Genomic DNA, 22,438 nt, shown 5'->3' with positions numbered 1-22,438 from the left:
CCCTCCAAGTGGAAACAGACCTGGAGGATCTGTGGCTGATTTGGGAACGTGTGGAGCAGCACTGAGTGAGCAATGCCTCAAGTCAGCTGCAGTGCCAAGGCAGTGAGAGCAGTCACTGGATGTGAAAGTGTGGCACAAGGCACTGGTCAGCACCATGCTCACCCTCTTGTCCTGCTCCCTCACAGGCCCCATCTCCTCCTCAGCCCTCTGTTAAACTCTGGTGTGGGAAGGCCACGAACTGGTGCAGTGAGTGCCCTGGGAATCACCTTTCCAGAGTTAGCTGAGGTGAATGGCACGCTCTCATTATTCACTGTGCTGTCTTTCTATGTAGAATAAGGATAATGACTGTTACAGATGAGAATTTTAATTAGCTGCTTCCTGTCCTGGATTCAATAAGCTGTTCTTTCCTGCTCATCTGTTCTCAAGGTCCTCAGATTTGTTGGAAAAATATCTCCTAAATGCAAAATTAAGGTGACCCTGCAGAGTAAGTTTCTGTGTTAATGTGGGGGTTTAAGATAAGTGAAACCCAAGAGACCCTCATGTCTACAGGCAGAGAACTTTTCTTCTATATGAATGGCAATTTTAGCAAACTCATTTGTTCCCTGACCTGGTACACCCTGCTGTCTGCACGCCCCAGTGGGGTGCACAGCTGTCCATAATAAGGGCAGGGAGAACTGGAGGTGAACCAAACTTGAAGGTTCACCCCAAAATGCATCCTCTTTGCAGGAAAAGGGCTTTGGGGGAGCCAGTGTGCTTCCTCAGTGGAAGCTGGCACAGGTGTCCTTTCTTCTGGCAGGCAGGTTTCACCCCACAGCAGGGCTTGTGTTAATGAAAGTCACGCTACATTGTTTTCAGATCAAAATTGTTAGTTGGCCCTTTTGGACTCAGTAAGTTCAGGCTAATTTTGAAGCAGCCTAAAGGTTTCCTGCTGCACCAGTCTTGATTCTCTTCCCAGTCCTTGGAACTCCATTTCTCAGTCTTTGCTGGCCTGTAAATCCCAACACAATCTCTTGAGCCCAAGCTTCTCCACCCTGTTTGCTGTTCTTGCTTTCTTCGTTGACCTTTATTTTTCTGCCACATCTTCCATCTTTTGCAGAATTTGTCTTAAGTTTTCTTTCCTTCCCATATAGATCTGTGAAATTGTTTTATCATTTTAAAGGGGTTTATATTTGAAAATTTTGTTTGTGGGTGGTATTTACAAAATAATTTGGTTTGGGTTTTTTTTATTTTCATATCAATGCTCAGGTGTAACAATGTTACAAATGGATGAAAAAAAAGAATAGGACTTCAGGAGGTTCAAAATTAATCCATAGATCTGCTGAACTGGGATGTCATGCTAAGATCTGTATTTGGGTATTGCATCAAAAGCCAAGGTAAAGATTTTATTCCATGTTCTGGAATGGGACTGTGTGGGGGTGTGTATTCCCAGCAGGGGAATGACATACCACATTAATGGACTGCACATGTCTGCTGTACAGAGGGACTTCCATTGGGAGAACAGTTTTCACCATGATTTGATTCAATACAGACTTTTGGTTTCCTTTAAGTGCATGTGCTAACAAGAAAAAGGGAGAACCACAAGACTGGCCTGTTCAGGAGTTGTCAACAAAGAAGAAATGGTATTTTTAAAGCTCTTAAAAATATTTAAGTCTGTTTATCAACAGAATTTACCTGGTAAAAGCCCACCAGGCTCTTATGTGTAATTTATCTTGCTTTCCTAAAGTTTACAAAAAGATATTTCTCTTGAGTGACCTGTGGCTTTTAACCATTTAATCAGCAGGCCAGACCTCATCTGTGGAGCTGAGCTCTGAACAGCCTGAGCTCTGCACTGCTGGCAAGGGAGGCCAGCTGAACAAACCTGCAGTGAGACCCAGCTGAGGTCAACAGATCCTCTCCTAATGAGTGTATTTCCATGTGGTGTTGCAGTGCACTCCTGCCTGAGGTGTACCTGAACAAACTGAGCTTGTTAATTATTCATTTAGGTGGTAAGAAAATGTGCTTTCACATTCTGCAGCCCTTAATTGGGACAGAAAAAATGAAGTTATTTGTTTGCTTACTTTGTAGTTCTTTTTTCCAGCTGTCTCATTCTGCAGAGTGCACTTTATAAACAAGGGCTGCACATATCCATGTGCTGATCTGTAGCACTTCCAAGTCCAAATGTAGCACAACAGTTGGTGCAGGTTGTCCATTGATTCTTGATGTTTGACCTGGAGAATTGACTCTGAAGAGAAAACAGAGTTTTACCGGACTGCCGCGTTCGAAACACAAATCATTTGATGAGCAAATGTTTTTTTTCTGGTCAGAATATTGGAGCTAAAATGTCACTGCCATGTGAAAGAAGGGAAGAGTTAAAAGTGCTGAGAATGTGATTATAGGTGTTTACAGTATTGCCATTGTGTTAAACTGTCCAGACCTGTGAGATTTTGTGTTGCAGTTGTGCTTGACCCTAGAGTTCTTGCATGCTAACCTAACGTAGAAGATTAGCCTCTTTGCATGCAGCTGGCTGCTGCTACTGCTGGGACAAGCATGTTGTGTGAGAATGCCCTAAGTGCCCTGGCTGCAGCCCCCTGCCAGCCCTGCTGGGCCTCGTGTGCTGTGGTACGTGCCCTAACCCCCCATCAGTAGTCACTAACCTGAGCGGGCCAGCCTCGTGTCTCAGATGCGCTCCCGACGCGCCGCCGCTCGGTCAGCACTGAACTCTCCCTTTTCTCTTCCAGACAGGCTGAAAAGGCTCATTGACGAACGGGAGTCCTTGCTAGACCAGGTAATCACAGGGCAAGGGGGGGATTAAGGAAACAAAAACAGCCCAAACACAAGGTGTGGATCGGCAGCGCTGTGGTCTGGTTGCTCTTGCTGCCCACTCTGTTCTTCCTCCAAAACATTCCTCCCGTGTGTTAGCTCAGGATACATGGAAGATATGACCCTCTTATTTCTGAATAACAGTCCTTCAGTCCTTCTCAACAGTAGTCCTTCAGAAGCCCTTGGCCTTGCTCAGAAATTGTAGAAGCAAATTTTCTCTCTAAGAGTAAGCCCTCCCCTCTGCTGGGTCTGTGGGTGAATGGGCCTTTTGGAAAGGTTTGGTGGAGGAATTGCAGATGGGTAAAGAGCAATTAAAGGAATTATTGCCATGGTATTCTGTGACCGTGTTCACAGGGGTCCGAGGATGAGGGAAGAGACGAGGATCTGACTCCATGTTTCAGAAGGCTGATTTATTATTTTATGATATATATTACATTAAAACTATACTAAAAGAATAGAAGAAAGGATTTCATCAGAAGGCTGGCTAAGAACAGAATAGGAAAGAATGATAACAAAAGCTTGTGGCTCAGACAGAGAGTTCAGAGACAGAGCTCACTCTGATTGGCCATTAATTCCAAACATCCAAGATGAGCCAATCCCAGATGCACCTGTTGCATTCCACAGCAGCAGATAACCATTGTTTACATTTTGTTCCTGAGGCCTCACAGCTTCTCAGGAGGAAAAATTCTAAGGAAAGGATTTTCCATAAAAGATGTCTGCAACAGTATTCCATAGTGGCTATAAAGCTTATTCAAAAAACTTCAGCTGATCTGTTTCCCTGCAGGACACTCTGTGCTTTCATTTATGCTCAGTGACCTTGGCCTTGAGACTCGCACGCAACCAAACACAGCTTTGGGAGTTTTTAAGAATGTTTTACATGAATGTACCTGCAGAAAATTTATGGCTTTTCTAATAAACCAGTCATTTTTCACTGATTGTTTTGATCCTGAACTTGTACATAAGCACTGATGTGTAAAATACTGTGAGTCATTTGCCAAAATACTTTCTAGGATATTACAAAGTAACAGAAGATGTTTTGGAATTTCTGCTTAAAAAATTCATAATTTGTTTTATAATACTGGAGTGAATTCAAGCCACAATTTCCCTTAGTGATTTTAATAACTGTTTTCTCTCCTTCAGATTAAAAAATTAAAGGGACAACTGGAAGAAAAGCAAAGGAATGGCAAGATGGAAAATACACAGTCCGAAGATCAAGTTCTGGAAAACGGGACAGATATGCACATGATTGACCTCCAAAGTGAGCTGTATTTTGGTTTTAAGAGAATTTTGTGCCCTGCATGTGAGTGAGAAAATGTATCAGTACAATAATAAGCACACGGCTCTGAGTAAGAATGAGCCTTCAGTTCCAAGGGAGCTTTGCCCTTGGAGCAGCCATGCACCTCTGCAGAGGTGAGGGAATTAGGAGCCTTTGTTTAGGATTGCAGATGGAAATCTCTGTTATTGCTCCTCAGCAGAGCTGCAGGGGGTTCAGATTAATTCTGCCTTCAGAGTGGTTGGCAGGAATCAGGCAGGACTGGGAATGGTGCCTCTCTGCTGGGCACTTTCTGAGAGAACTGCTCTCCTACTGTCCCATGTAGATCCCTGATGCATGGAAATTTTACCACAGACTTGTTAGAAACTGTTCACACTTGTTCTGACATCTCTGATAAATCTGCGATTCTTTTAGGAGATGCCAACAGACAGATCAGTGATCTCAAATTTAAACTAGCAAAGTCTGAGCAAGAGATAACAGCATTGGAGCAGAATGTAAGTTTTTGGCTTGTTCTGTTTGTTCAAGCATGGTGAGAATACAAAGAGAAAGTGTGTTTTGATAATGATAAATGAAATTATGTTTACTGTGATTTTCCCTTAAAATAAGAAACGGGAGTGTTGGAGCATGAGGGCCACTATGACATTTATGTATGGGGAAGAAGGAATATATTATTCCTCTGTACTGAAGGAAGAATGGTAAAAAACAAAAAAGTACCTGGTGAACTCTGCTGAACATTTCCTTATGCCTAGCTGTCAACAGGTTTTAAATGGTTCCCAGCATGTGATGTGGTAGAGATGGAGTTTACACACATTTTGATTGTTTGCTCTTGTCCAGGGTACATCAGCAATGCTCTTGCTAAGAGAAATGTAGTCAATGGACTGTATTTTTTGTTGCTGGAAGCATATTAAATATGGATGTGTACAAAAGCCAGCAGTTAATTACTGTTGCCAGGCTTCCTTGGTGTTGTTTTCTTCCCTTTTATTTTATCAAAGAGGAGTTAGCATCTCTCTGGTTATTCCTTGAGTACTAGTGGAAGAGTAAAGCTTCAGAGTAACTTCCTGATACAGCTTCTCATCCCAGCCTTTGCCTTCCCCTCAGGTAATACGACTGGAAGGCCAGGTAGCCCGCTACAAAACTGCTGCTGAGAATGCTGAGCGAATAGAGGATGAGCTGAAGGCAGAGAAACGCAAACTGCAGAGAGAGGTAACTCCCCCTGCGAGCTGTCACCGCTCAGCCTGCTCCTGTGGGGGAAAGCTGCCTCCCTGGGTGTTTTAGGGGAGGAACGCCTTTCTTGGCACAGCAAGGGCACAGCATCTCATTGCTTTATTGCTTTAGTTACTCCTTCTAAGCGTGCAAGCAAGTTTTCAGCACTCAAACTGAAGGAACAGTCATGGCTGTGAGCTCCCACTGCCTTTTCACCGTTCCTTCCCCACCTGACTTGCTAAAGGGATGTGAGTTGTTCTTTGTGAGCCTGTTTGCCTTGCCCTGGCAATCTGTCCAGGCCTGTCTGGGGTAGTGTGGCTGTGCACAGGCTCTGACCATGCTTCTGTCTCCTTAGAGCCTGAATACCTTTATCAGCTTCTCTCTCACTGCCTCCAGAGGTGCTTCTTTGATTTTTTCTTCCCCAGTATGGCTCCTTGCTTGTTCTAAATATCCTTCTGCTTTGCTGCCCACATTGTTCTGTGCAGTCCAGCTCTCTCTCCCTACCCCGATCTCATGGATACATTGATACATTCCAGCAAAATGAACATTACCCCTGGTGTCTAGGACAACATTTGTTCTCAGAAAGAAGTAAAACTGAATGTCAAAACTCACCTGAAAGAGCAAAACTCTGACTGCATAGAGCACATCCATGCAGCTATCCTGAATAATAATTCACCTCTGTCTTCCCCAGCCTGTGCTGCAGATTTATGGTCTGCCTCTTTATGCTTATGCAGGGTTTTATAGGAAACTGAGGCTGTGGATAGAGTTCTAGGAACCAGAAACACAACAGCTGGGCAGTGAGACAGGTGTACATCACCCAGAGCCTTGTGCTTCTGGATTGAGGGAAATTCTGTGATTCTCTGGGAATCTCCTGCTCCACAGGAGTAACCTTCTGTCCATGGTGACTGCCTCAAGCCAAATCTGGACTTGGGAGACCTCATTTCTTCTTACCTTGGTCTTTTCTGCTCAGCATTCTGTAAATACCCTGGGTTCTTGGCAGTGTGCTTAAATACCTGTGTGTGTGGCCTGCAAAGCAGTTTAACTCTGCTGAAGGAATTTCCAGGAGATGGTGTTTCATAGTGTATAAGCGTCTGGGTAGTCTGAGTATCGTCGTGGCATGCCGGCTAGGCCCAGGAAGTGTTGGGGGAAGAAAATTAGGTTTACACCTACGAACATTACGCCAAAATGTGTTTTAGCTCATGTTGAGTGGAGTGTGTACCCAGTGAATAGAGGGAATCAGTGGGTGAAGCCTGCTAGGATTGCAAATACTGCTCCTATGGATAGTACGTAGTGGAAGTGGGCTACTACGTAGTAGGTGTCGTGTAGGGCGATGTCTAGTGAGGAGTTTGCTAGGATAATGCCTGTTAATCCTCCAATGGTGAATAGGAAGATGAAGCCTAGGGCTCATAGCATTGGTGGGTCTCACTTGATTGTGCCTCCGTGAAGTGTGGCCAGTCAGCTGAATACTTTGTTCCGAGCTAATGTGGTTAGTTAGCCTTGACAACCACAAACCTCGCTGTGCCTTTGCGAAGGGATAACGCGGTGAAAGTCACGGTGTTTTTCTGCTTCCTTCAGCTCCGTTCAGCGCTGGACAAAACCGAGGAGCTGGAGGTCAGCAACGGCCACCTGGTGAAGCGGCTGGAGAAGATGAAGGCCAACCGGAGCGCTCTGCTGTCCCAGCAATAGCCAGCCCTTGCCGCTGCTCGGAAGCGGAGCGCCGCCGCTGCCCGGGACGCTTGGTGCCACCGCCTCCTGAGACCAGGCCGCCCCAGCTCCTGCTCTGTGCCTCCCCACGCAGATCCCAGCCTGCTGCACTACATCCATAGGAGGAGTGATGTTGATGTGATGTGATGTGATGATCCACGTGGCTGTGCCCGCGGGAGCCCTCCCACGCCGAGCTCTGGGGGCGCTCCAAGTACAGCGCGTAAGAAGCACATGGAATTCTCCATCCTGAGGGCACAGCAGCCGTTTATTGCCGTTTAAAATGGCACTCAAAGAAAACACTTCTGACTGGAATTTTGTGTCTTGCTGAAAATTTTCAAATGAACACTGTAAGTTTTGGGACTTTTCTCATGAGAGTATCTGTAATTTAGTGACTACGGTAGAGTTATTCACAGTAGGTTTTTCATTTACAAATCACTGTGGAACCACAAGCCATTACAAAGCAAAACTCCTTCAGTGGAAACCATGGAAGAAGATGGTCTTGGAAGCAAAAGTGACCTTAAATGACTTTGCCAATAAAACAAATGTGTTTGGAGGGATTTTTGCACCAGTAGAATCGTGAGACTCTTTTATTTCAGGGTAAATAGGCAATAGCTTCATTGAATTTTCAATTTTTATTTGTATTATTTAATCCCTGCTCTTGGAGTCGAAGTAAATGACTTTTAAAGGATGTAAGGTTGCATAAATAAACCAGCATAAGGCCGTGTTTTCAGAAATGGTGGGGTTTGCACTTGGGTCACTCTCTTTGGTGCATTTATCAAAGCAAGTGTCATTTGCTTAAACAAAATACGTAATGGGTTTTTTACATCAGAAACTATCTACCGGTCCATGACCTACTAGGAAACGATGCCGCTACAAAATACAAGTCTGATTTTTAAAAGAATAACTGCTAAGTAAAGAAGCACTTTAGAAAATATTACTGCCTATGGGTTTTCTACAGCTACGGAAGTAGCGAGTTATCTCCTTCTAGGATCGCCGCGGAGGTTTCCCATTCTCCCGCAGAGCAGCGCAACCCGGTGAATGCTGCGGGCGATCCTTGCGTGTGTAACAATGGCACACACGGCCAGCACTACAGCTCTGCTTCACCAGAACTCATTCTGAATGTACTACTCAAAGGAGAGCAGCAGCTACCCCAGGAACAAGGCTGCCCGTCCCACCTCAGCCCTAACAGGGAAGCCGGTCCCTCTGCGAGCCGCTCGCGCGGTGGAGCAGCGTCTCCTGTCCCCTTGTGGCTGCCTCAAGAGCTTCTACCAAGCCAAATCCACGCCCAGGAGATCACATTTCTTCCTAACTTGGTCTTCAGACCCTGCAATCCAGGTCTTTCCCCAGCCTCCTCCTCGCAGACAGGAGGTTAGAGCAGGAACCGCTGCTGTTTCCAACACAAGGGGGTCTCTGGTATCTTCCTCGAGCACCTTCACGAATTCAGTAAACCAAAACCGCTGTCTGAATGTGTTTCTGTGGTTTGGCTAGGAAACAACACCCTCGTCTTCATCTCTTCCAAGTGCACAAGGAAAATTTAGGAATGAAGTACTGAAATTATTATTCCAGGAAAAGGATGAAGGCTTTTTGTTTTGTGCCCCTGGGGAATTCAATTGTTGATGAAATGTGGTGAAACGTGGTTTGGAAGGAATATTTTTAAATTTTAAATTAAATTTCCACTCCAGTTAGGGCTTTGGGTTTTTGGGGTGTTTTTTTTTATTGTTTTTGAGAGGAACATTCAGGTGCAGAGCCAGGTTTCTTGTGGAATACCTCAAAATGGCTGTGGATACCAATTTACAATTTTCTGTGCATGACTTGTGTAATTTCTGGTGTACAAAGCCTCGGGGGCCTAAAAAACAAGCAAAGGGATTTTCAGAATGCAAACAAAGATGCTAAATATGACATCTTACCAATGGTAAGGTGTGTGATTGCCACCAGTCATCACTTCATTTGTGGCAGCAGTGAAAGCTGCCTCTCCTGGCAAGGCTCAGGAGAAACAACCCAGCAACCAAGCGTTGGTCCAAAAGGCAAAAAAATAACACTTTGTTCATCAAAAAGGGATGTGTTTATCATTTTGAAGTAGATTTCATCTCACACCCCATAAGCATCAACCTCATGACGGAAATCAGATGTGTATTTCACCCTGGATATGCTCTTAGTAGAAACCTTTGTGTGTGATAAAGTAGGTGAATGTTGAAGCCACATTTCCCCCCTCCCTCTCCCCTAACTTTCAGTATGACTTAGCATTAGAATAAGGGAAGAAAAAGAACTGGTTGGTTTACTGCAAAACTGTTCTGTGTTTTTCTGTGAAGAATGTACAACAACAGGGCTTTGAATGGTGATAATAGCACATGTCCCAGTCCTAAAATTTGAGCACCAAACGAGAGAACCTCGGTACCCTGAGAGTGGGACTGAGGTGGCGGCAGCCGGGCGAGGAACAGCTCCTGGGGGAACCAGGACGGGTTTTCCTACAACTTCTGTTTCAATTTCTTATCCTCTGTTTTATTTTTAAATGTTACATGATTTTTATCGCTTGCAAATGGAATGTTACCCGAAATGTTTTTGGTTTTGTTTTTGTTGGGTTTTTTTCCCCCCAGTCGCTCTCTTAGGAAATGTGAGCGTGGAAAAGGAAATTCATTATGAGCAGAACTCGCCAATAAAATGTCACTTGTTTGGGTAGTTTTTATGGAGTGGTCTCTCCATGCTGATGTTACCAGTACAGGTTCTCTTGGAAAATACAGAAAATTCAGAGTGATATGAGTGTAACAGCTCATTTTCCTTTTCAAAACATTGCTGCAGGATGACACAAAACATGAGCAACACTGATTGGGACATGTACAAATTCAGGGGCTTGTGTGACTGAGGGCACTGGTGTGAGATGTACCTCCAAATATCAGTGTTTTTTGTGGCAGAATGTGACATGCACCTCCAAATTTCAGCATTTTAATAGCCAGGTGCACTTGGGTAGTTGGAGGACAGAGACAGTCCCCCATCAGGAGAAATCTGAATGGTGTTGCTAATTGGATTCATTCTCCAATTTTATTTATGGTGAACACAGAGGTAACCCACACAGTAGCTTTCCCTGAAGAATCCTTCACGAAGACTCCTTCACAACAGGAGGTAGCTTGGTTCATCAAAAATATATTATTTTAGTATTAAATATATTATTTTAGTATTAAATGTCCTCTTGCCCTGATATGTTACCAGAGCTGTCACTTACATGAAAGAGACTAAGCAGGAGGGTAGTGCTTCACTTTAGATGCTCTAAACCATCGTATGTCTCTGAAGGTTAATTTTAGGCAACTGAGTGATGTTTTACACACTTCGTTACAACCTTTACACATGTGTTTAAATGAAGAAGCAGAGCCCCTTGCACAAGTAACATGGACCTGTGTGGCAGGTAAGTTTGTCTGCGCTCCTTCAGCCTGGAAACTTTCAGGTAGGTTTTAATGTGTGCCGAAGGAGGTTAGAGCTGGTTATTAGGAAAAGTTCTTCCCCCAAAGGGTGGGTTGGGCACTGAACAGGCTTCCCAGTGAATAGTCACAGCCCCAAAGCAAAATTCAAGGAGCTGCCAGAGTTTGGTCAATGCTCTGAGGCACAGGGTGGGATTAGTGGGGTGTCCTGTGCAGGGCTGGGGGTTGGACTCCATGATCCTTGTGGGTCCCTTGCAGCACGGGATAATTCTGTGGGTCTGTAGTAGCCGCACAAGAGCTGCTGCTCTCCCTCCCCGCTGGCCGGCCGCGCTTCGGTCTGTCAGTGCTCGGCGGCGGGAGAGCCGTGAGGGGAGAGAAGGGACCGTGAGGAGAGAGAAGGAACCGTGCGGGGAGAGAAAGGTCCATGAGGAGAGAGCAGAGACCGTGAGGGGAGAGAAAGGTCCGTGAAAGGAGAGAGAAGGAACCGTGAGGCGAGACAATGGACGGTGAAGGGAGAGAAGGGACCGTGAGGGGACAGAAGGGACCGTGAGGAGAGAGAAGGGTCCGTGAGGAGAGAGAAGGGACCCAGAGGAAAGAGACCGTGAGGGAAGAGAAGGGACCATGAGGGGAGAGCAGAGACCGTGAGGGGACAGAAGGGACCGTGAGGGGAGAGAAAGGACCGTGAGGAGAGATAAAAGACCATAAGGAGAGAGAAGGGACCGTGGGAGGAGAGAAGGGTCAGTGAGGGGACAAAAGGGTCTGTGAAGGGAGAGCCGTGAGAGGACACGGCGGTACTGCTGCTGAGGGAATATGGCTGTACTGGCTCTGAGGGAACACGGCGGCCGTGCCTTTGAGGGGATGGAGCGGTACTGTCTCTGGGGGGATATGGCAGCACCACGTTTGAGAGGATACAGCGGTACCGATACTGGGGGGATATGGTAGTACCGGATCTGAGAGAACACGGCAGCACCGATTCTGGGAGGACACGACGGTACCCCTTCTGGGGGATATAGCGGCACCACCTTTGAGGGGATACAGCGGTACCGATTCTGGGGGGACACGGCGGTTCGCCTTTGAGGGCATACAGCGGTACCAATTCTGGGGAAATATGGCGGTACCGCCTCTGAGGGGACACAGCGGCCCCATTTTCTGAGGGAACGGGGGAGGAGGCGCCCGCGGCGAGAGCGGGCTCCGCGCCGGCCAATCAGGCATCGGAGCGCTGCGGGCCGCAGCCAATGAGCGCGGGGCGCGGCGGCGGGCGTTGGCTGCGCGTGTGTGGCGGGGCCGTGAGGGCGGCGGGCGGGCGGCGACCGGAGCGGGCTCGGGGCTTCGTGCGGGCCGTGGCTGGAGCGAGCCCGAGGCTTCGTGTGGTGTGTGACCGGAGCGGGCCCGGGGCTTCGTGCGGGCCGTGGCTGGAGCGAGCCCGGGGCTTCGTGTGGTGTGTGACCGGAGCGGGCCCGGGCTTCGTGCGGGCCGTGGCTGGAGCGAGCCCGGGGCTTCGTGTGGTGTGTGACCCGAGCGGGCCCGGGGCTTCGTGCGGGCGGTGACCGGAGCGGGCCCGGGGCTTCGTGCGGGCGGTGACCGGAGCGGGCCCGGGGCTTCGTGCGGGCCGTGACCGGAGCGGGCCCGGGACTTCGTGTGGTGTGTGACCGAGCGGGTCCGGGGCCGCGCCTCAGCCTGCCCTGGAGCTGCGGTGAGACGCCGTTCTCCGGTCTGAGGGTTTCCCCCGGGCGAGCGGGAGCACCGGGCTGCCCTCAGGGCTCCTCAGCCGGCGCTGCGGCCGGGGCGGGCTCGGCTGTGGTTCAGCGTTTGGTTGTGTCACTAACAGCGACAAGGAGGGGTTATTGTACCTTATCTGTGGTGTGGAGGTGTTTCGGTTCTTGTTCTCAAGGGAAAAGTGAGGGGGAAAAGTCACTTCTCTGTAGTAATAATGTGATTTCTGTACAGGTATCTGGGATGTGCTTTGGCAGCATTCGGCTTTTTAATTCCACAGAGTTGCTCAAGCTTCAGTTAGGGGGTGAAGGTAAAGTTAGTGTAGTAAAAAAGGACAACGTTTCTGAGGCAAAAATAACTGTAGAAGTGTATAAGTAAACCATGGAAGTGTTCAAGACCAGGTTGGATGAGGCTTGGAGCAACCTGGGATAGTGGAAGACTTGAATATTTGAACATTAATCCTTATTCCCTCCCACCCCTTGGGGAAGGGCTGTCAGAGACAGTGACTGGAATTGGGATGTGTCATTTAAGTAGTTTAGAAAGCAGACGTAATTGAGAAATACAGCTAATGTTCTTATGTATTCCTTTCTTTGTTAGAAGTTTCTGAGGGAAGGCAGAGAAGAATTGACGATATTTCTAAGAAATAAGCTTCACAGAGAACATCTTCCATCCCTACATGCTTTCTCTCTGCTTTTTATTGGTATTTGGTATCAAACTGGGTTTTCTGCAAGTTCAGAGCAGGTGTATTGCTTTAGTCTGGTGAATTGCACAGCTTCTTTCTATTGCTGAATGACTTTCCTATGTTCCTTTATAACTGATGGTAAAGATTCTCAAATTTTCTTGAGGTTTTGTCCCTGGTAAGTTTCTTAATTCTGGGGAGGCAAGAAGAGAAATATGCTTTGATTTCCCCCTTGTCCAACACCCAAGGGGTTTTTAGATTTTGGGAGGCACAGAGCTCAAACTTCACCTCTTCCTTAATAGAAGCAACCTCTATTTTAACCCTTTGTGTGCTGCATGGTGTCACAGGGATTCCACCAGTTCAGGAATCAGCCCTTGGGATTTCTTTAGGAAGGTGCTATAGAATTCCTCCGTGCATGCAGTAGGTGAAAAGAGGATGGTTAATTTAATTATCAAATTAATTTAATGTGGGTTTTTTTGTTAATTTAATGTAATTTTTTTGTCCTTCTGTACGCTGTGGAGCATCTTGAACTTCTCTTCAATTTTTTTAAGGCAGGAAGAGCCAAGCCAGTGACTTTGAGTTGTGTGGTTCCCTCTGAGGAGCAGCGGGAGCTCCTGTTGGTGCCATGGAAGTGGAGAAGAGCAGCAGGAGGAGCTGCTTCACTCAGACCTCCTGCCTGGGTGCAGATTTAGGGGAGGACTCCCAGCTGGAGTATCTCAGTGCTCACGAGGAGTACGAGGAGGAGAAGAGCAACTGGAGTGAGTTTTCTGAGCAGGAGGAGGTTGCAGAGGTGAAGGCTGTGCCACCCCGAATCACAGCAGGGGAAGAAGCTTCTGGAAAGAGCCTCAGACCCAGCCAGAGCGTGGCAGCGGAGCCAGACATTGCTTCCCTGCCTCCCAGCCAGGAGGCCCAGCCCTGCAAACAGGGAGAGCCCTCCTACTTCAGCAGCTGTGAAAAACCAGCTCGTGGCACCAGCAGCACTGCAGAGGGTGCTGACACCCAGCTCCCAGCCCCTGAAATCCTCCCTGGCAAGAACCCTCCTGTGGAAGCTGCAGATAAATCCTCTGCTGGGAGGTCAGAGCGTGGTGACGCCCTGAGGAGCGTCCCCAGTGTGGCTGTGGATGCTGGCTCTGGTCCCAGGGCTGGGTTCCCGGCCAGCAGTGCCCAGGTGTGTCTGTGCTCCAGGGCAGTGAGCACAGAGGTGACCGTGGTGAGCAGAGCTCCTCAGGGCTGGCTGGGTCAGACCTCTGTGGACGCTGCTTCCAACACAGAATGGCCCACGGGAGCTCTCAGCTCACACCTGCAGGTCAGTGACACTAAACAAGAAGGGCCAGCTTGACACAACTTTCATTGATTTTAACTTGTCTCCATGGGTGTTAATCTGTAAGTTTTGACTTCTTTTTTTCTTCTTGAAAAGGAGGAATCGAAAGATCATCTTGGCTGGAAGACAGGCACCGACAGGTGGGTCAGGAGTTGTTCTTGGTTTTGGAATTTGAGATCCTGCATCAGAGGCTTTTTCATGTTTTCTGTGGCTTGGCAAAACTGATGGAATTAAAAGCTTGCTGGGCACCAGTTTGTGCTGCAGGGGCTTGAACAGGTGAGAAGAGTGAGCTGAAGACTTCCTGAAGTTGAACAAATACCAAAGCAGCCTTGTTCTGCAGTTGCAGACCTCCAGAGATCCTTCCCATCCTAAACTATTCCATGGCTGTGGAAACAAAAGAAGTTGTGTTTGCAGATCCACAGCATTGCTAAGTTTCTTTTTCTTCTTAAGGCTTCACTTTTTGGATAGAAATTATGATGTGCTTGTGCAGTTTCTACCTCTCTGATAAAACTGACTGTAATCCTCACAGTTATTATTGTGGGCTAAACAGGATTTTCCTTAAATCAAACCAGAAATAGCTTCTGGTGAGCTCCTTGCTTCAAAATAAAACACCACAAACAAAATCTTGAAGCCCTGGAATAATTATTCTGTTATTGTGATTATTATGTTAAAGGCCAGCACATCCCAACAAGCAAACTGGGAAGAATTGTGCATCGAGCTGCTGTCAGAACGTCCTGCAGAGAGCAATTGAAGCAGAGCTGCAGCTCCTGGCCATCCATTATGAGATGTGCTACCAGCACTGCTTGAAGGTTTATGAGCTGGCTTTGGAGGAAAACACCTGTCTTGGGAGGCACGTGCTGTAATGTCCTTTAAAATAAAATGGGCGACTGGTTAGCAGGCAAAAATTGCTAAATGGTGCTGGTGGAGTCTATCCATAGCTGCTAGGAGTGTTTGTAATTAGTGGTGTTGTCCAGAGGGACCCCCAAGCCTTATTTCCAGCCTTAATTTTTTTGTAGCATTCACAGTCTCAAAATCCTGCTTTTTTCCCCAGGAATAAAACTCAAGTTAATTCAGTTAATTCATGTTCCATATACTATAATCTTAGAGAGGAATCTTTAAACCCTGTAAAATCTTTGGGCATCTCCAGAAGCTGTAAAATCAATGAAATGTCCCAATTGTTGTTGCTTTCTCACCCATATTTTAATAGCTGCGAGAAGAAGGCTGAGTTACATTCGTCTCTGCTGCTGGCTTTGGATGAACTGGACAATAATTACAGCACCATGAGGAAGGAAATAAACGTGGGCACACCTTTAAATGAACTTCCACCACTGTCAGTTGAGCTGAAGTTTCCCCCCCTCTCTTCCTTTTACACTGCCTCCAAGGTAACTTCTTAACTGTTTGATGCTTTTCATAGAAATTGTTTTATAATTAAGATAATTACAGTTAAATCTTTTTCCCTTTTTTTGACAGTTTTTCAGAAAGATTCTTTACTCTGAGTAAGTAGTTTTCATTTGTTGTTGTACTTACCAAGTTAACTGAGGAATGAGCATATAAGATGTTAAACCTATAATTTCTTTATTTCAGGATGCATTTTGTTGTTTCAGGCTGTTGAGCTGAAACATCAACGTTCCCCTGTGGGTACAATGGTTTTATTTTAAGGGCATTTTTCCTCTGTGGTGTTCTAATATGCAAAGCAGGGAGTGTCTTTACTATCTTTATAGTAAAAGTTATCAATTTACAGGTCATTTTCCAGATTCCCTGCTTTCACTTCTAAAAATCTTTGTCTACAGTTACAATGGCACTAAGCAACAAAAAACTCCCCAAAAAATCCCACACCACAAAACCCAAAAAGACTTTGCTGCCAGCAGAGATAATATCAAGCATACAGATAATATTAAAAGATAATTTGAAGCTGTTTTGCCAAGATTATCATTCAGATATGAAAAATGATAGAAAAATAACTTTTTATTTCAGACAGGTACATGACAGAACACGTTCAGGGACCCCATCCAGTGACTCTCTGTAAGTGGAGATGAAAACAAATCTGGCAGTAAGTTTTTACTGAACTGGGTGAACTGCCAGAGACTGCTTGAAGTTTCCTGTTGAGCATGAGTGAAGTTAATAAAAAAAAAGCAAAGGCAGTTGTTTTGTTTTGTAAATAATTAGTCAAAGTTGCACAGGTATTTTAAATTGTAAGGAATACATCTGAACATCACGCAGAAAACCATTAAGATATAATGAAAAAAGCCAAAATTTATTAATTATGTTAATTTTACTGTGAGCTTCTGGAAATATTTGAATTACTGTAGAACTTAAAATTGTTGTCCCATATTTTGTATGAAATTCTCGGATGTGTTTTAGTGATCTTTCAGGTGAAGGGAAAGCTGACTTTGAAGAACCAAAACAGCAAGAAAAGGGGATTTCTGTCAATATGGTAGGGAATTCTTTACTCCTGGGTATTGGAGGTGGTCATGCTGAGAAATATTTTCTCCTTTTAGGTGCCTGCAAATGTGATCAGAGTCTTCAGGGCTCTCAGCCTGGGATCCTCTGCCTCTGATTGCAAATGCAGCTCTTATGTTCACAATTTTAATTGCCCTTGCAAAATAAAATAACTTGGGGGTTCTTAAGGATGACCAGCAGATTTAACTTCTTTAAATTCACCCACTTCATGGGCTGGTATTCTGAAAAATAACTTACAATCAGGTGGGAGTGCTGTGATGTAACTGAAATGTGTTTGTAGGACAACTCAGAGACTGATGGTGATCAGGCAGGTGACTCTGTTTCCCCTGAGAGGTGGGAAGAACTGATTAAAGATCAGGCTCTGGAACGTGGTGAGTGATCTCCTTGTAAAATAATCCTTCATCTGTGAGCTAAGCTCTCAGGGGAGGAAGGAAACCCTGTGTAAAACATGTGTATGGTAACACAGCTGCCCTTTCTGTGATGGAATGTTTATATATCAGCTATCAACGTTTATGAAAAAGTAATTACAGCTCTATATTAATTACTTACATCTTTTAAAAAAGTTTCCACTTAAATTAGAATTCTAATTAGAATTCTAAACTAGTAATGTCACCTCTTTGAAATGTAGCACCAAGAGATGGAAGTAGCTGAAATCCTCTTCAGCACAGAAATTTGATACTCATTTATGTAACATACCATGATTTAAACTTTAACACTTGAATTTTATCCCAACTGCCAAGGCTGTGTAAAAAATGAGGAAGGAAGTGAGTATTGGTTTGATGCTAAAGAAGAGTTGTCAGTGGCAGATATTTCAGTAATGTGCAAGGAAATGAAAAAGCAACAAGGAAAGCAAGACTCGATTGACTCAAGAGGTAAAGTTGTGTGCTTTAAACTGATAACCCAAATAATGCTGTTTGTTATTGGAGTGCTCTGTTCCTTCTCCAAGCTTAAGTAAACTGGGAATAAATGCCAGCTGGGGTTTCAGTTTTTCTCATTCTCTGGCAGTGAATCCTTGCACTCAGCTGAGTACAAGGATATTCTTTGTCCATCCATGTTTTTCCTTGAAAACTTCACCTGCAGTGCTCAAACTCAAATTAGTAAATGCCCAGCCAATCACATAGATGGAAATCTTCCATTTTTTATTCTCCTCCTTCTTTTTGTGCTTCTTTCTATGCTGAACTTTTCAGATACAAATGGTTTATGTTTGGAGGCTTGAGTCACAGTGATGGGTGTGGTGAGAAGTGCCAAGGTGTCAAAGGCAGAGAGTTTGGGGTTTCTCTGTACCAGCCTTTGCACTGGTACTGTTAATTCAGAGCTGTGTTTCCTTTTAAAATCTCAGGAAACACTCGGGGAAAGGATGTTCCACAAACTGAACTTCTGTGCTTCTCAGAACACTGATTTTCTGCTAGAATATTCTCTTCTTTCCCTTAGTTTGTTCTGAGCTTTTCTGTCTGGGCTGTCCCAAATCTGCAGAGAAGATGTCAACCCAAGAACAGCTACTAACTCTCTGCTTTCTTACATTTATTGTTAGAAGTGAAGATAGTGGTGAGTGGGAAGGAACATTCCTCTGTTCCTGTTGGTGACCTAAAGCCCTCAGTGCCTGAGGTAGGTCTGTTCTTAATTTGTAGTAGGAATTTCATGCCTCTTAAGGCTTCTTTCATACTCTGCATTTACTGCCCTGATCTGAAATCACCAACTCAACAGCTGGCACATTCTCTACTTGGAGATAATAAAAAGGGAAATAATTATTACTAACACTCCTTGTGTGGCAGACTGAGAGCTTTAAATCTTGTCACATAATTTTCTATCTATTAAATGTTATGCCAGGCTAGGAAAATACATTACATATTGGTAATAAATTTGTGGCAGAAGAGTGAAAGCACCATTCTTTTCCCCCTGCATTAAACTATATCAGTCCAGCTGTTTTTTTCTTAATTCTGGGACAGTTTGGAATTTCCCCATTTGCACTAGATTTTTCATCTTGTAACATCTATTTTTTAATGTAAATGTCATGTGGCTTTATACAGGAAAGATTTTGGGGTAATGGATGGGAAGGAAACTCTTGGATTTTCTAGCATAAATCCAAGAAATCTCTACATTCAGAGAGTTTTGTATTGGCTTAGCCTGGTCCTTGGAGAGTAAATCAGTAATTGCTGGTGTTGCTCACATAAACCACACAGATTTGCTGTCCTTGGGGATTTCCCTTTAAACATGCTGCTCCTTTGGGAAATGGTAATTGCATCTAAGCTAAAATAAATCAGATCCAGTGATTTTACTTTATTGGAATAGAGCAGGAATAAGATGAGCTTTAAGGTGCCTTCCAACCCAAACCATTCTGTGGGTCTAGGATTTCATATTTAATTATACTTTAAATTTATTTTATTATATTTGTAATATTACGTATATTATGTATAGTATATATTTTATATTCTATATTTAATTATAATTTATATTTAATATACATTATATTATATGTAATATAATATATAACATATATAATACATATAATATATATCATTATTATATATTTTATATTTTATATTTTATCTATATAATATATATAATATATAACATATAATACATATAATACATATCATATATTAAATATTATATATTTTATATTTTATATTTTATATATTATCTATATAATATATAACATATATAATACATATAATATATATCATTATATATTATCTATTTTATATTTTATATTATATTTTATATATTATCTATATAATATATATAATATATTATATATATTATAATATAATTATATTACAATAAAATTTATAATTTATATTTAATTATATTTTTATATTTATAGTATTATATATAATTACATATATAATATATATTTCTATATATTATATATATTGTTATTTTAGATTTATTTTATTATATTTATAGTATTATATATAATTATGTATATACTAATATAAATATAATGATATAAATCTAAAATATAAATAATTATATTTGTATATTCTGTATTTAATTATGTATTATATTATTAATATTAATATTTTATATAATTATATTTTATATTTCTTTTCATAGGAACGAGGTGTTGTATTACCTGTATGATACTTAACCCATTCATTTTTCCCTTATTTTGAAGCAATTCCAGGATCCTGGGGAAAATTCCCTGCAGAAAACATCCACTTGTTCCTCACTGAAGTCATCTTGTATCTTTGTTTCTCCTTATGCACTGAACTTGAGCAGCTTTACCAAGTTAGTAAGGAGACTTCAAGAAAAGCATCCAGAGTTCAGCAGGTCAGATATTGGGGGTTCTTTTCAGCCCTGATTTGTGACTAATCACTAAATGTGTGGCCCAAAACGTGATGTTAACCTTTCTTTCCTCAATTCCCACAGAGCTGAAATTGTGGGGGCTGTGCAGGAGGTGAGGAGAATGAACAAAGGAGTGCTGAGTGGCTTGGCCATCAGTGCTATTGAGGAGAAGGCCTCTGCCATTCTGAGGAGTTCCACACCCTACTCTCAGTAGGAGAAACCCTGAGAAAGGTGAATATTGCAGCCTGACTGGGTTAATGCAGGAGGTGCCAGGGTGAATGCAGTGGAGCAGTGCTCTGTAAGGACTGGGAGCTGTAACAGGGTGCCTTGTATGTAACTGGTGGGTAATTACTGAATATGGGGGTTTTGGAAGGAATGTGGAATGAGTCAGAGATGGGACCTCTTCAGTTCTGAGATGATGTGGTTTATTTTTCTTCTGTATAGATAGGAAGGGTGAGTTTGGCTCATACCTTTACTGCATGGTTCAGAATGTCTTTAGTTATAAGACTTTTTAAGGCTTTATTGACCAATAAAACACTGTTAGCAAGGATATTAATGTTTTTGACACAATTTTAAAATATTTTGTCTTACAGACTCATGCTACAGTGTAAGTTTTCTTAGCCAGTCATGTTATGACACACAAACCTAGAGTATTGCATTCTAAACTAACTATTTATATTTTTTCTGCATCTTTAAACTCTAACTTTTTCTCTTATTAATATGTCTCTGCTTTAAACTATAAATCCACATTCTCCCTTCTAGCATCTAAGTTTGGAAGCCTTTTCCAAGGTCTCAAATCAAATCCTGTGTTTAATTCTAAGCTTTGGCTTACCAGGCCCAAAGTTCTGAGAGCTCCCTGTATTTTGGATTCCAACATCTGGAGTGCTTCGCTGCTGAGCTGTGTGGAGAGCACTGTCACACACCTTCGGTGCACAGCTGACACCTACCGGCCAGGCCTTGTGTAGCCTCTGATCCATCCAGAAATCCCAGCCCTGGCTCCCTTCTGCATCCCAGCACTGATGGGTTCTGTCTGGGGCTCCATTTTACATCCCAGCACTGATGGTTCCTGTCTGGGGCTCCATTTTACATCCCAGCACTGATGGTTCCTGTCTGGGGCTCCATTTTACATCCCAGCACTGATGGTTCCTGTCTGGGGCTCCCCTCTGCATCCCAGCACTGATGGGTTCTGTCTGGGGCTCCATTTTACATCCCAGCGCTGATGGTTCCTGTCTGGGGCTCCATTTTACATCCCAGCGCTGATGGTTCCTGTCTGGGGCTCCATTTTACATCCCAGCACTGATGGGTTCTGTCTGGGGCTCCATTTTACATCCCAGCACTGATGGGTTCTGTCTGGGGCTCCATTTTACATCCCAGCACTGATGGTTCCTGTCTGGGGCTCCATTTTACATCCCAGCACTGATGGTTCCTGTCTGGGGGCTCCATTTTACATCCCAGCACTGATGGTTCCTGTCTGGGGCTCCCCTCTGCATCCCAGCGCTGATGGTTCCTGTCTGGGGCTCCATTTTACATCCCAGCACTGATGGGTTCTGGGCTGGAAACCTGACACAAGCAGACTGTGCCTTGTCTTTTTTTCACACCAATCCCTTTTGCACAATCTTGTGGCACTGCAGCGAGCTGAAGGTGTGAAACCACAGCCCAGAATCCCAAAAGTGTGTCTGTCCATCCTTGCTTTGGGTACCTCCTAGCAGTGCCACTGCCAGGTTTCCTGCAAAAAGGAAAAAGTCTTTGTGTTAATCTCCAGTCTGACTTTCACAGGGTTGCAGATAGGGACAGAAACTCATCCCCAAAATGTTAAAATCTTATGTTTGGAAGTGTTTTCAGTCAGTAAGGTTTTAACAGCCTTGAAATGTGTTGTGCTTTCCTTGTGGAGTGATTGTTTGGTTTTCCAGTGGTGCGTGGGCTCTGTAGTCCTAATTGTTCCTATTACAGTATGTTTTTCCTGTTGTTTTGTGTGGGAGATGATGACTTATAATAATTTTATATTCCTCATGAGGGAGGTGTGAAATGGCCAAGTCATTACTAAATAATGGGGAGAAAAAGAATCCCCATTTTCTATATTAAGGAACAAGTACACAATACATTAAGAGAAGGTGATTCTGCTCAGAGCTCACCTGCAGTTACTCAGTCTCTTTGTTGTACTTTGTTCTAGACCCTGCTGCAATTGTTGCTGGAAAGAACAGCCTTGTTTACTGTCAATAAAGGTTAACATTTGTTCTTCAAAATAGTTGGGCCCATGTTGTGCTGTTTGCAGACCTCTGCTGCCTCAGAGCTGTGGCTTCGGGCCGTGCTGCAGGTGAGGCCTCAGCTTTGGTGTCTTTGGGTCTGCAAAGATGGGAGCACTCCCAGGCTTTGCTCTTGCAGCTCATTCCCAGCAGCTGCTGCTGTTTGTGTTCCTCGGGCTCGGCTCTGTGACGGGCAGGTGCTAACAGTTCAGGAGGAGCTGGCTCTCTGTTCTGTTCCTCCTGGGAAAGCTGAAGCGTGCACGATGTGAAAGACTCGAGTCAGCACACTCTGTGTTCCTTCACGTTCCCTTTTTTATTGATCTTTGAAAGGAAGAGCTGACTCCA

At 44.1% G+C, this 22,438-nt stretch overlaps 2 protein-coding genes across 4 annotated transcripts in view; both read left to right on the top strand.

Annotated features, from left to right (window-relative positions):
• The window catches only part of LRRFIP1 (LRR binding FLII interacting protein 1), a 112,784-nt gene extending 103,129 nt beyond the window's left edge, over positions 1-9,655 (top strand). For all 3 annotated transcript variants that reach the window (XM_063162685.1, XM_063162684.1, XM_063162686.1), the window contains 5 exons: positions 2,718-2,764; positions 3,940-4,057; positions 4,487-4,566; positions 5,171-5,275; positions 6,851-9,655. In XM_063162685.1, the coding sequence (XP_063018755.1) occupies positions 2,718-2,764; positions 3,940-4,057; positions 4,487-4,566; positions 5,171-5,275; positions 6,851-6,961 (461 nt within the window). In that variant the 3' untranslated portion in view covers positions 6,962-9,655. The remainder of the gene's footprint in view (positions 1-2,717; positions 2,765-3,939; positions 4,058-4,486; positions 4,567-5,170; positions 5,276-6,850) is intronic.
• Positions 9,656-13,406: 3,751 nt separating this feature from the next.
• RBM44 (RNA binding motif protein 44) lies at positions 13,407-21,240 on the top strand. Its single transcript, XM_063161421.1, has 11 exons — positions 13,407-14,087; positions 14,199-14,242; positions 14,776-14,952; positions 15,310-15,484; positions 15,573-15,598; positions 16,446-16,651; positions 16,874-16,933; positions 17,303-17,487; positions 19,681-19,835; positions 19,935-20,081; positions 20,686-21,240. Exons 1-10 carry the CDS (start codon positions 13,407-13,409, stop codon positions 20,062-20,064), a joined length of 1,839 nt encoding a protein of 612 aa, XP_063017491.1. The 3' UTR covers positions 20,065-20,081; positions 20,686-21,240.
• The last annotated feature ends 1,198 nt before the right edge of the window (positions 21,241-22,438 follow it).

This window comes from Melospiza melodia, chromosome 8 (assembly GCF_035770615.1).
Source record: "Melospiza melodia melodia isolate bMelMel2 chromosome 8, bMelMel2.pri, whole genome shotgun sequence".
Taxonomy (NCBI): domain Eukaryota; kingdom Metazoa; phylum Chordata; class Aves; order Passeriformes; family Passerellidae; genus Melospiza; species Melospiza melodia.
The sequence above is the reverse complement of the archived record's forward strand: the minus strand, read 5'-3'. Positions and strand labels throughout refer to the sequence as shown.